The 14,523-nt window shown below is 39.4% G+C and overlaps 1 protein-coding gene across 1 annotated transcript in view; it reads right to left on the bottom strand.

Annotated features, from left to right (window-relative positions):
* Positions 1-9,802: 9,802 nt before the first annotated feature.
* LOC132826724 (hepatocyte growth factor-like) overlaps positions 9,803-14,523 on the bottom strand; it is a 49,472-nt gene continuing 44,751 nt past the window's right edge. The window contains exon 18 of the mRNA XM_060842841.1: positions 9,803-13,669. Coding sequence (XP_060698824.1) covers positions 13,487-13,669 — 183 coding nt within the window. The 3' untranslated portion in view covers positions 9,803-13,486. The remainder of the gene's footprint in view (positions 13,670-14,523) is intronic.

Consider the following 14,523-nt stretch of genomic DNA (forward strand, 5'->3'; position numbering starts at 1 on the left):
ACAAGCTAACCTGAAGATCATCAAAGCAAAAAGAGGAATGATTGCATTACATATTTGCCCTCTGTCAGCAACTTTCTGGTAGCTTTTCCTAAACGTCTGTTAGTTCTTGGACTTTGAATCAAATATGTTAATTATGCTGTATAATTGAAATTCATTAAAAAGCATTAAACATTATCACAATGCACATTAATAATTTGTTCACGATTTTCAATCTTTATCACGTGCTATTTTCTGCATCCCCATTGTCGAACACTTTCATTATCCAATTGTGAAAATAACACAGATGAAATTAAAACATTATAATTTCATTTCAACATCATTGTGTAATAATACAGATGGCTATTGATTACACAATTGTGAATCATGACAAGGAATGACTGCAAGAATATCTGGACAAAATATAATGTTCGCATTGTTCCTTTTTAATAATTCCCCTTTTCAATTAAAGTTTACTTGACCTTTCAAGGACATTTATTCATTTGAATCAACGAGACTCCTCTTTGTAGATTTTCTTGTAAAAAAGATGAGAATCTATTAGCTTGGATGCAGCCCCACATAGTAAAATGAAAGGACATTGGGGCATGTTAATTTTTTATTAAAAAGAGAAAAATGGTATCATTGGTGGGAAAAGATGTTCAAGGAAATATTTAACTTCTTCAAATATTCATAACAAACTCTTTGCTAAATATTAGGGCTCAGTTTTAACTCACTGAAAACCCAGTCACCATGACAGAGTTAAAACTCACCACATTGTTACAGAGCTTCTTTGAAATTTGGTAATTTCACTCTTTTTTGCACTTTGCTCTTGTACAAATTATATTTGTCTTCAGCTGCCAATCACCAGTGAAATCTCTGGAAGGGTCATGCACTTTTCTACGTCGACTGTGAGAGTGATTATGATGCTACATCTGTGCATAGTGGGAAGGTATTTTCTTCTCACTGGATTGTTTTCAGAAAAAAATGCAATGAAACTCATTAATTTGTAACAGATCCACAAACTGCAAACCTAAAATGGGGGAAAAAGTTTCATGGCGACATTTGCAAATGTATTGATTCCCAGGAGACAGATAGTACTGTGGACCGCTACCCATGCAGGATGTGAAACATTTTTCACTATCATTGCTGCAGAACTATATGCACTGAGTGAATGAATTCCTCCCAGTAGGTACAACAGTTGCACAAATACATTTAGACAAAAGGCAAATGTGAACACTGTAAATGCTGGAGATTAGAATCAAGAGTGTGGTGCTGGAAAAGCACAGCAGGTCAGGCAGCATCTGAGGAGCAGGAAAATCGACGTTTCGGGCAAAAACCCTTCATCAGGAAGGGCTTCCCTGATGAAGGGCTTTTGCCCGAAACGTCGATTTTCCTGCTCCTCGGATGCTGCCTGACCTGCTGTCCTTTTCCAACCCCACACTCTTGCCATTTAGACAAAAGCCCATGCCAAGTACATACCTAGGATTACATATTTGGATATATAGCACTGAAACAGACCATTCGACTTCATATATCTAAGCCAGTATTTATGCTGAAATCTAGACTTACCATCTAAATCTATCATTTTAACCATCTACGATATCCTTTTCTCTATCATACGCATATCTAATTTCCTCTTAAATGCATCGATAATACTCACTTCAGCACTCCCTGTATAAAACAACTGTATATTTCTCCAACGCTGGCCTCAAACACTTTCTTAATCCCAAAATGATAGCTATGCTTTTCGTCATATGGTCTCTCAACCTCCCACTTTCTTCAAGATGCTGTTTAAGATTTACTTCCTTGTCCAAACGTTTATTTGCTTGTCCTAATATTATCTCCTTTTCCTTACTTACAACTTTTGTCACATTTAACCCCAATGAAGCATCTTGGGAGTTTTCCTCTATTAAAGGAGATGTAGAAATGCAAGTTATTTAAATAGGTATTCACTCCTGAGCTGCTGTTAATGAGGCGAATGGTTTCTGTGTATTCCCTCGTTTAGAATGATAGTGAGTTATGTCAGCGATGCCAAATTTTGGCATGTTCACTTCCATGTAATTAACCGTATCAAACTTCAAATATAATTGATAAAAAAAATCAGTGAACTAATTTTCCAACCAGTCAAGAATCTGACTTAAAACTGTAATGTTCAGTTCCAGAATAAATGGTGGCAGACAAAAGACCAAGATAGGAAAAAGGTCCAGGAATCAAATATGTGACCAATTTTAAAAAACTCAGTAAAATTTAAAGTTACAAGCAATAGAGAAAATACTTGTAATCTCAACTGCAACAAAATATCCCTTTTACAAGGAGAAAAAATCATGCTCTTCCCTGATTTTTCCAATTTCTTTATTAGGGACTTACATTCACTAGATGATTCAGCAATCTGTTTTAGAAGACACTGATTTCCTTTGAGATGAAATATTTCCTAACATTTAATCTAATTCTTTGATTGCATACATTATAATCAAGCTCAGATAACCATCCAACTGGAAAGAAAATATTCTCTTCAAAATTAAAAAGAAAACCTTTGCTCTCCGTTTGAACTTGGGTTAATGTTGAATACCCCTCCTCACAAAGTCTAACATGATAATTTAAGATTCCTAACACCTTTTGGTGTTCCACTTTATATTGTTCATCAGGGCTTTAATGTTTAGCATTACCACAGCTATGTTTAGCACCTACAAGCAGGAATGGTGCCATATAGCAATGCATACCTTATATCGTCTTATCGTGTACTCAACATTATTTGGAAGTGTCTTTTTTTTTGGTATTTCCTTAATATTGCCGTAATGATATAACACTGATGAGAAGTAATTCTTCATGATTCAATTGTGTCATCTTGAATCTTACGAAGCAGAGCACTGAAATGTGTATTTCTTTTAAAAAAAAATACCTGGAATATGCTGATTGTCCAGATAGGAGTGATTGGACAGGTTAGGCTTTTATGAACTGAAGTTTACAAGAGCAAGCAGTGATTCAATTCCAACATGGGACACCACTGTGGTTAGCACTGCTGCCTCACAGCAGCAGGGAACTGGGTTCGATTCCAGCCTCAGGTGATTGTGTGTTTGGAATTTGCACATTCTCCCTGCATCTGTATGGATTCTCTCTGGGTGCTCTGGTTTCCTCACACAATCCAACTATGTGCAGACCTGGTGAATTGGCCATTCTAAATTGCACATAGCGTTTGGTGCATTAGTCAGTGGGAAATGGCTCTGGGTGGTTACTCTTCAGATGGTCTGTGTGGATTTGTTGAACCGAAGGACCCGTTTCCACACGGGAGGGAATCTAACCTAATCAAGATTTCTGAGAGCCTTAACAGGGTGAATGTGGAAAGTCAGATATTTGGAATCTAGGTGTCACATCAAAAGATACCTCATTTAGGTCCACGACGAAACAAAAAAAATTCTCATAGAGAGTAATGACTCTGGAAGTATCTTCCTCAAAAGGTATTAGAAGCAGAGTTTCATGGAAAACTTTAAGACAGAGATAGATACATTCTTGATAAGCAATGAGTAGTCCGGAATACGGAATAATCGGATCAGCCATGATATTATTGAATGGTGAAGTAGACTCAAGGGATGGAATAGCTAGCTAGTCTTGCTTCAGATCCATATGTATGTCAAGGATAAAAAGTATTATTGTCCTTGGTTTGACGTGACTTATTATTCCTGTAATTTCAAAACAGAAATTGTAAAAGAAAACAATAAAACTTAACACTACCATAAAGTTATTATTGTTTTAGATTGATAATTTAGCAGGGGAATAAGCACATTTGAAAAGACTATAGTTTGCAGCAATTCTTTCCTATAAAGATTATTATTCCTCAGTTAATAGCTTTTTGGTCCAAAAAATAAGTAACATTGTTTTGCATATTAAACTTGTTTTCACCCTTATTAAATATAGCTCGTCACAGTTTTTAGTCTATTCTCAGAGTGCTAATAGAAGTAAAACTTTTAGTTACAGGATGGTTGGAGTTATCAGAAGTTTGCTTGGTTTCCGAACTCATATCACCATGTTATCAAGTTCCAGTAACTACCCCATCTTTTCTTCCAGTCCAGGAATTTAATCCTGTTCTTTATTATTTCATCAGAATGTATTTGCTTGCATAAAATATATATTTAGATGCTTGGCATCTAACCAGCCATGGAAGATTTGCTAACAAAACTGAAACTGCTGAGAAAGCCCAGCTGCTCTTGCAGCATTGATGGAGAGAAATCAGAGTTAATGTTTTAAATCCAACTACCCTGATGGTAGTTAGGAAAAAGTGGGGAATTATAGACAGGGGCAGTGGGAAGTGTGTGTGTGTGTGTGTGTGTGGGGGGGGGGGGGGGAGGGGTGGGAGTGAGGGGAGCGGAATGGAGTAAGCAATCGGTGGAGATAGAATCCAAAGAAAGAGAATGACAGTTATACAGACAGTTAGTCGAGGAGAATTAATAGTTGCTAATGGGGACTATTAGTGGTTAACAATGGTTCATATGTATTAGCATATATAATGATTATATGAAATGCAAGTAAACCTTCCTGAAGAAGTTAAACACTTATATCTTCTAAGCAGGAATTTGTTCATAATAGCTGCTAGACAGCAAATTTTCTGGTATAATTTAATCAGGAAATTGCAAACATCATGAAACACAAACGCAAAATTCAAACTGTTCTAAAATACACCAATACTGGAGAATTTAATCTTAGTCATTATTAGCAGCTTTTCCCGAGTCAAAAGATTCCTTTATTTATCAATAGTTATCAGAAGTGGTGAGATTGACCCAGTGGATTTAAGATTTTGGAGAGGGATTCTTTTATTGTGGTGTTTAATGCCAAATTATGACTTTGGGTTCAGGACTGCCTGGTTAAGGAAAAGGCAAGTTCAAAAATGGTGTTTAGGCTTCAACTTCAAAATAACATTATGACACATTAATTGTAAATATTGTACGGTAATCACTGGTTTACCAGGCTCTTACTTACAGTTGCATTTGGTATCTTTTCCTATTTTCATATGTTCATATCCACATTGTAGTCTACTCTGGTATAAAATTTGAGACTGCTTCAACTCTGCCCTTGCCCCCCACCCCCTGTTCTATTTATGCTCCATAACATCATTGCAAAGTTTCTCCAGGGCCAAGATGCCCTTACACTGCTGTACAATTCTGAAGATTCAGTGAACGAACAGTCCATGTGCTGGAACGGAGTCTTAAAGAGGTAAGGTCAATGCCATGTCACATCTCTGCTGAGATAATGGATTTAAGATGGATTGTGGGATATTGTCACTCCGCAAATCACTGATCACCATACATAGTTTGCTATTTCACAAACAGAGCTGAAAATATGTTGCTGGAAAAGCACAACAGGTCAGGCAGCATCCAAGGAGCAGGAGAATCGACATTTCGGGCATGAGCCCTTCTTCAGGAATGAGGAAAATGTGTCCAGCAGGCTAAGATAAAAGGTAGGGAGGAGGGACTTGGGGGAAGGGCGTTGGAAATGCGATAGGTTGAAGGAGGTCAAGGTGAGGGTGATAGGCTGGAGTGGGGGTGGGGGCGGAGAGGTCAGGAAGAAGATTGCAGGTTAGGAAAGTGGTGCTGAGTTCGAGGGTTGGGACTGAGACAAGGTGAGGGGAGGGGAAATGAGGAAACTGGAGAAATCTGAGTTCATCTCTTGTGGTTGGAGGGTTCCTAGGCAGAAGATGAGGCGCTCTTCCTCCAGCTGTCATGTTGTTATGGTCTGGCGATGGAGGAGGCCAAGGACCTGCATGTCCTTGGTGGAGTGGGAGGGGGAGTTGAAGTGTTGAGCCACGGGGTGGTTGGGTTGATTGGTCCGGGTGTCCCAGAGGTGTTCTCTGAAACGTTCCGCAGCTAGGCGGCCTGTCTCCCCAATATAGAGGAGGCCACATCAGGTACAGTGGATGCAGTAAATGATGTGTGTGGAGGTGCAGGTGAATTTGTGGTTGATATTTGTGGGGCCTTGGAGAGAAATAAGGGGGAGGTGTGGGCGCAAGTTTTGCATTTCTTGCAGTTGCAGGGGAAGGTGCCAGGAATGGAGGTTGGGTTGTTGGGGGGCGTGGACCTGACGAGGGAGTACGGAGGGAGTGGTCTTTTTGGAACGCTGATAGGGGAGGGGAGGGAAATATATCTCTGATGGTGGGGTCCGTTTGGAGGTGGCAGAAATGAAGACGGATGATATGATGTATATGGAGGTTGGTGAGGTGGTAGGTGAGGACCAGTGGAGTTCTGTCCTGGTGGTGATTGGAGGGGTGGGGCTCAAGGACAGAGGAGCGGGAAGTGGAGGAGATGCAGTGGAGGGCATCGCCGATCACGTCTGGGGGAAATTGCAGTCTTTGAAGAAGGAGGCCATCTGGGTTGTAAGGTATTGGAACTGGTCCTCCTGGGAGCAGATGCGGTGGAGACGAAGGAATTGGGAGTATGGGATGGTGTTTTTACAGGGGCCAGGGTGGGAGGAGGTGTAGTCTAGGTAGCTGTGGGAGTCGGTCGGTTGATTGTAAATGTCCGTGTTGACTTGGTTGCCCGAGATAGAAATGGAAAGGTCTAGGAAGGGGAGGGAGGAGTCTGAGATGGTCCAGGTAAATTTGAGGTCGGGGTGGAAGGTGTTGGTAAAGTGAATGTACTGTTCAACCTCCTCGTGGGAGCACGAGGCAGCGCCGATACAGTCATCGATGTAGCGGAGGAAAAGGTAGGGGGTGGTACCAGTGTAGCTGCGGAAGATGGACTGTTCCACATATCCTACGAAGAGGCAGGCATAGCTGGGGCCCATGCGGGTGCCCATGGCTACTCCTTTGGTTTGGAGGAAGTGGGAGGATTGGAAAGAAGTTGTTCAGGGTGAGGACCAGTTCAGTCAGTCAAAGGAGGGTGTCAGTGGAAGGGTACTGGTTGGTACGGCGGAAAAGGAAGAAGTGAAGGGCTTTGAGTCCTTCGTGATGGGGGATGGAGGTGTACAGGGACTGGATGTCCATGGTGAAAATAAGGCGTTGGGGACATGGTGAAGATAAGGCGTTGGGTCCACCCTGGATATCGTATCCATCTCCCTACCCCTGGACTCCTCCCTGAGTCACGGTTAGAAGTATCTCCTTAAGAATTCAAAGATTGAAGCAAGGGCAGGCAGGCCTCACCTACAGAACGAGCTCTGCAAAACTCTGGGTGCAAGGCCTTCTCAGGAACATTACAGGGCACCCCACTACACACCCCTCCAACACCCAGCTGCAGGGTGGGGAGCCTGTTGGCAGGGGAGCCTTAAAATCCTCTAGCATGGATATAGAAAAACATTGCCTCAAGATCTGCCCAAAGTGTAACTAATCATTAACTGTCCACATCTATCTGTTTTGCACCAATCTTTTCATTTGCTAATAATTTGCATCAGTTTTCAAGCCTTCAGCATTGATATTCTCTTCCAACGTATTTGTTGTAGGAGATATCAGGGAAATCGGTTTCTTTTTAAGAGATACTCTGACCAGACTCTATGGCAGAACATTGTACAGTGGTGGGTAATGTGGCAGGAGGGGGAAGATAATTGGATGGTTGGCATCAGGAAAGTACTAACCAGCTTCACCACTGCAGGAGGAGCAAGTCCAAGCTCAATCCCACCACTAGAGGTTTTAAGTGGTCAATTAATGGCCAGACAAGCGTCTCATCCTGCCAAGGTCACAATTACTTCAACTCTGGGCAGGAGAGAAAAAAAAAAGTGAATCAGTCTACCAAACTGGTGAAACTGTGCAGGTAGACAGTAGTGGTGGTGGTTGGGGGGTCCTTCAATTGGCTTTAGTTTATGCAAGGATGAAAGGCTGGACCTAGGTGAGGGCACAGCCATTGGGAGCCAAATTTCTGTCATCACCTACGACCCCCCCACCAATCCCCATCTGTCCACAAACCCTCACCTCAAAACTCCAGCCAAACCAATATTAACATTTCCTGGTAGTAATCTCTTCTGGGTATCCAGGGGATGGTGTCCCATCAGATGTCACAGCCTCTGTCATTGCACTACTAAGTTCAGTAGCTCTTAGGTCTGATAGCCCATTAGCTCTGGAAATCTTTCTGTGGTGGGGGTGATTTAAAAAGCTCCACAGGCACATCTCCAACTGAAAATTCTCCTCTATGTCACACATCATCTTGAATTCGATCTATATTACTGTTCCTTCATTGTGTCACAAAGCTGGTCCCTTTTTTTTCGAAAAACTCTTCCTTTTCTCAGGGATACCGTGCCCTTGATATTTTTCAGAGGGGTCATAAAACCCTCCCGGCTCCAAGGTTACTAGTTTGGTACAGAGTTGAAAAAGGCTGTCGAGGGGTCATTTGTTTATATGTAAACAGGTGGGACTTCAGGCCAAAGTGGTCATGTTTTAGAAGTGACCTATATAATGAAAGGAGAGAATCAGCTCTCTAGCTGAGCAGTTCAGTCCAGAAATCATTAGGAGTTCAGCTGTGTGAAAACAGGCTGCAAAACTCTCTCTCTCTCCATCCTTCTGCCCTTCTAACTTCAACCTGTAAACATTTGTTCAATTTTTACTGTTTTTAATGGGGTTTGCTTATTGGGACTGGTGTGTATATTCAGAACAGCATAATTAAGTCTAGTTTGGATAGACTGAGTTCTGTAGGGGTTCTTTATTCTGTTCTTTGTGTTTCATTGAGTAATTCTGCGAATAATGTTTTGTTTGTTGAAAATCTGGTAGTCAACCCAACTAACTTATTCCAGGTAATTGTCACTGTACACGTACCAAAACAATTGCAAAGTTATGGTCTGGACTGCCTGCTTACAAGTGTTTTGATTGGTCTGGCCTGGTCCATATCAATTTTAAAGGTATTCAAAAGCCTGGAACTCCCTTCTTAACACTACTATAGTGTTTTCCGTACCCTCAGGGTTGCAGCATTTGAGAAAGTAGCTCATCACCACTTTGTCCAGGATAACTAGTGATAGGCAAGAAACACTGGCCCAGCCACTGTCACCCAGATCACAATTTCCAACTAGGATTTAAGTGTAGTGCCCACAGTAAGAACATCAGTTAGAATCAGCACCAGTGCACATTTTCCCACTGGTGAGTGCGAGAGAAGCTGAGGGAGGTGTGATGCATATTGAATAAGGTGAGCGGCAGAAGTTTGACGGGGGAAACCTACTGGGGCTAAGGCAGAAACTCTCCATGAACACCTCTAAATTAACACAGAATGCATTTTTGGCCAAATTCAGCCCTTTTGACTTTCTCATTGGAACAGGTTATTGGAGATCGATGGGAATGTGGAGTTCTCATCCGTGGTTATATATTCCAGTGTTAGATGGGATAGATAGGAATGTGCAGCTTGAAACACAAACATATCAGCCTCGATCTGGTTTAATGTCAAAGCAACCACAAGGGGTTGAAAAGATCTAGTTCTGCTCCTATATTGCATCATATGTTGTTTAGTAAAGCTAAGACACTTCCAAAATGTACATCAAGATAATTTTCGACAAAAATATATTTTCTAACCAGCGAGTGAGCACACAAGCATCCTGGGGTCGATTTAGGGTGAACAGCTTTTAAGACATCTACAATATTTTAAGTACCCCGTTAATGACACTACATAGCTTTAACAGGATATGAACATCTGAAATTGAGTTATTAATCCCATTCCTGAATTGCAAATCAATAGTACAAGTCAAAAGCAATCTTGGACATTAATTATTAAAATAAGCTAAACTTGCAGTCACTGGAGTCTTCTTCTCCAGTTTAGCCTCAACTCCACTATTTCCACAGCAAATATGTGCTAGCCATAGAAGTGTAGTCAACCAAAAGCCATCAAAAAAAGTTTCAAGCTAATGCTTTTATTTTATATACAGAGGTCATTATAAAAAAAAGTACATAAAAATATTTTTTCTAATCAGCTCAAAATAGCATGTGAAGTGATGTAGAACAACCCATCTCTTGAATAAATGGTTAAATTCCTCCTGCTCAACAGAAGATAAATTGTATTTAAAACATTTGTAAAGTACGCAACAAACATTATGTAACAAGTCAAGAGTTGTATACAAAGTGTGCAACACCAGTTTCAAAACACTCACAAAGTGTGCTTGTGCATTAGAGCTGCTTATAAATAATGTAAAGTACATCACAAGCAACTTTATTTCCAAAGTGACCTTAATCTAGAATCCATTTTTTTTAGTTCAAAGACAGAAACAGCTCTTTTTAAATTAAAATATTTGTAGAACTAACCATTAACAGGATTTTCATGCCATGGTTTGAACCAGATGTAGTTGTAAAATGGTCAAGTTTTATTTATTGCAATCCCATCCTTCAGCAACATTACAACATGCTGGGAGATGCACGAATGTATCCAGTCAAATCACACTCCAAGTTTAGTATTTTCCATTTCTCAACAGCAAACTTCCATAATGCAAATCAGATGCGAAGGCCCACTTTGACGAGTGAGGAGATTACCGCTAAAGGTTTATTCTATTTACACTATTCCCTCATTTTATAAATGTACTTCCTATGGAAAATCCCCAAAAGGAACACTTTGTTGGGATTACAGAAAGCATCCTTAAAACTAGACAAACATCAGACCTTAAAACTACTTTCAAATGAAACCACTTCAAACCAGCTGGTGCACCAGTATTATAGTTATACCATTATATTCTTCACCAGAACTGTTAACCCCTAAATATGTTATTTTCTCTTCTTTGGAAGCTGGCAAGAAGGGAGGGGGAAGAGAAGCACAAAATACAATGTTTTATTTCACATTACAAACTCTTTCAATACACTTTCCAAAAAAAAAGAAACACAGTTCTTTGCTTTATCTTTTGATAATATTTCAAATTGAGAACTTTATAAAAGATATGTTTATCTAGGCATTGTCTGAATTTAAAGTCATCACAACCAGTTATCACTATTATAGTAAGCAGGAGAAAAATCTTAGCAATTGTGCCATTGCATACCTGGCAGCAGGTACAATTTGATTTGCTCTTGGACAACTGCAAACACAGTTGTGCCTTAAATTCAACAATTCTGGGTGCTAAAAGTACCAAAGTAATTTCAAAATATAAACAGTTTTCAAATCATTAAAGAAATGTGACATCTGTAAAACATCGATTGAAGGTATACCCACAAAATCTAGTCCAACATGCACTACATTCACCAAAAAAGATAAATAAATTGCAAAAAAAAGAGGTGACAATTTATATTGTGGTCGCATGGTGGCTCGATGGTTAGCTTGGATTTCCTCTGGGTGCTCCGGTTTCCTCCCAAAATCCAAAGATGCGCGAGTTCGGTGAATTGGCCATGCCAAATTACCCATAGTATTCAGGGATGCGTAGGTTAGGTGCATTAGTCAGGGGTTAATAGAGGATAATAGGGGTAGGGGAATGGGTCTGGGTGAGTTAGTCTTCAGAGGATCGGTGTGGATTTGTTGGGCTTGTTTCCACACTGTAAGGATTATATATCAGCTTTTATGCCAACATCGTAACAATACCCAGGTGCTCATTCAAAATTAAACTGCTGTTCAGCACTAATGAAAATATCAAGTCAAAAAATCATTTTTTAAAATAAGTTTAAAATAGTTTTCCAAGTGGGATAATTAGAATATTAGAAACAAAGCTAGAAATTGCTTTAAAAACTCAGTAAGTCTGGCAGCATCAGTGGAGAGAAAACAGAATTAAAATTTTGGGTTCAGTGACCCTCCTTCAGAATCATATTGGAAAATCTGACCAGCTCCTCTTAACCCAGTGCCATTTGAGCCAGTTATAAAACATCAGCTGTCTGGTACAGGCCAAGCAGCAGGGGTTTAACCTGGGAACTTCTGGTTGCAAGACTTAAATCGGCACCTTGCTATGACTTGTATCTAATTGGCAACGAAGATATTCAGAAGATCCAAAGTTATTCATCTCACTAGTTAGATTTCTGTATTATTTCTTGCAAGAGCAATCCAGGCGAGTAAATTAATTAAGTGTTTTTTTTCCTCCTTTTTAACATGCAAAAGCATTTAAGCAAAGTAGAGAGTGTGGTGGAAGATGTGAAAAAAAAACAATGTTTATAGCCCTCCCTGTCTATTTCAGAAGAATTTTTTTTATCCCTCTAGTCACAAAAAAGGCAATAATGAGTAAAAGCTATAAGTCTATCATTACTTGAATCAGTGCCATTTTCAAAACAGCCTAGCAAAAAGAAATGGAAAATTAGACCCCTGAATGGCACTAAAACAAATTATCCAAATAAGAAAAATATTCATAAATGTGTATTCCTAAAGTTGAGTTAAACTGGTGAAAGAGTTTGTCAGTGCAGATGTTATGAAATAATTGGATGTGCTATTCAGGAGTCAGCTCCATGAGGCTGTTAATCAGGCTTGCTGCAAGGGCAGCTACTGCTATTTGTCCTCCAGTCAGTGTTCTCCAAGTACCATCATAGTTAGATCAAGGGTCAGTAGGTAGCAGGATTAGAGAGGATTGGCTGAATTGGCAAAGATGCTAAACAACGGAACAGTGCTCAGCAGATGGACACAGAAAAGCTGTCGCTCTAATGCTGCACAACATTGATATTTCAATTCTGGAATGCAGAATTTGGGATGTTGAAAATTCATTGTTGTTTTTATTACAACAAGTCCAAATCTGACCAGCAGATGAGTGGAGAAGCAAGGCTGTGTACAGGTCACAGAAAATAAGTGGACAAGTGCATAGAAAGGATTCTCTGTTGTCAGTTTACAAAAAAATGTTGCAGCAAACAACATTTGCATATGCCTTGACAGCAGTTTCAGTCACTCAAGAAATAAAACATTGAGTACAGGTTATTCAATTGTCTTTACAAGAGAGGAAATTGAAAAGAAAAACTTTGAAAAAAAGAGATATGAATGAGTTTTAAATCCATTTTAGTCCTTGCATTAAATCCTCTAGAGGACACAAACACAAATGTGTAGTATGTATACTTTAAAAAGAGTTTCAAAGTTGTAAAATTCTGATATAAATCCAATTCATTACATTACAAAAATTGGAATGCTTGGAAAAATTACATTAAATTATATACAACATACATTTGGACAGCTAATGCTCCTAAATGAGCCCAAACCTAGTTGCCCTATAGGTTACTCTAGAATCTAGTTCTTTGCTTGCCTGATTTAATGCTGAAGGTTCTAGTCAACCTTCTCAAGTGCAGGAAGAGAATTTGTTCAAGCTAAGTTATAACAAAAGGCACAAAAGTTTCATGAGCTGAATGTCTGTCTTCAGAGCAGGACAAGCAGCTATTCCAACATCAAAATAAAATTTCAGAAAGAGAAGCTTTTCAAGTGTGAGCCAGATGTTAACCTGACATTCTGGAAGTTTCCTTACTTCTACTTTATTGCAGTTGTACATTTTAAATTACCTCAGGAACCCTCCAAAAATACATACGAAACTCAGATATCCAGATATAGTTGAACAATGAACAGACTGAGCAGATAAATCATTCTTAAAAAGGGAAGAATCAATAGAGTTGATAGTTATCTGCAGCAACATGAGTCTTCAGTTGATAAATTATGTGCTTGGCAATTAAGAATTTCGGTTGACACATTCATCCAATGTGGTTGGGTTTTTTGTACGTCTTACAGACTTTGTGTATCCATGTGACATAATATGACACCCTCACAAAAATACCAGGACGCTTTGGTTTTGCACAACCTCGACCAGGAATGATGACACCTTGCAATAAGCTTTGTTTATGTTCTTCACAGACTAGGGGGCCGCCATAATCTCGCTGTAAAATAAAAGAGAAAAATTGCAAGAGTTTAAGTTATTACAACAGGAAATGTTTAATGCACACTTTTGTTCTAACATCTGGCTTCAGTAAAAAAAACCTTCAGTTTTCCAAAACATACCAAGTTTGAATGGAGCGATTTCATTTCTAATTGCCAGAAAGAGATATTCATTAGTTCATCACTGAAATGATCAACTACTTCACCAGTTTTTCTGGGTGTCTGAGCATGAGATCAGCACCAAATACAACTCAGACTTCACTTTCGAATCGCTTTCTACCTCAAAAGCATGAATTAGGTTCATTTCACCACTTCTCACTCATTTCTCATCACTTTAGTGCATTATTCACAACATAACAAAACACGTTACAGTTAGATCAAGAGAGATTGCATTAATAATTAACTCAATGCCGAATATTGTCTGGTGCAACCACATCTCCCATTTTCTTGTACTACCAATGCATTCAGTCAACAAAAGCATTAATAAGCATGATATTATATCTTCCCAGCTTCAGTCTGGTCCCAATGCTAACAGGAACGAAGAGAAAAAATGCCATCTACTTCAAAACTACATATGATATATTATACATGCTAGGAAGCTATTATATTTGAGGATTAAGTTGAAAAACAAAAGCATCTCTGCTTAAAATGTGACTTTATTTCTTTCACTTACAGAAAATTTGGATAATTAAACATCTACTATAAACATACTCTCAGTGCAAGACATGTGGAGTGACATTTAATTCCTTGCACAGGGTGAGTTTGTTAATCAGGGGGTGGGTGGGGGAGGAAGAGGAAGTGTGCTGAGTCGGGACTTCATACTCAATCAGATCAGATGGTCTCATGGATGGGATCA

The sequence above is a fragment of the Hemiscyllium ocellatum genome, chromosome 23 (assembly GCF_020745735.1).
Source record: "Hemiscyllium ocellatum isolate sHemOce1 chromosome 23, sHemOce1.pat.X.cur, whole genome shotgun sequence".
Lineage (NCBI taxonomy): Eukaryota > Metazoa > Chordata > Chondrichthyes > Orectolobiformes > Hemiscylliidae > Hemiscyllium > Hemiscyllium ocellatum.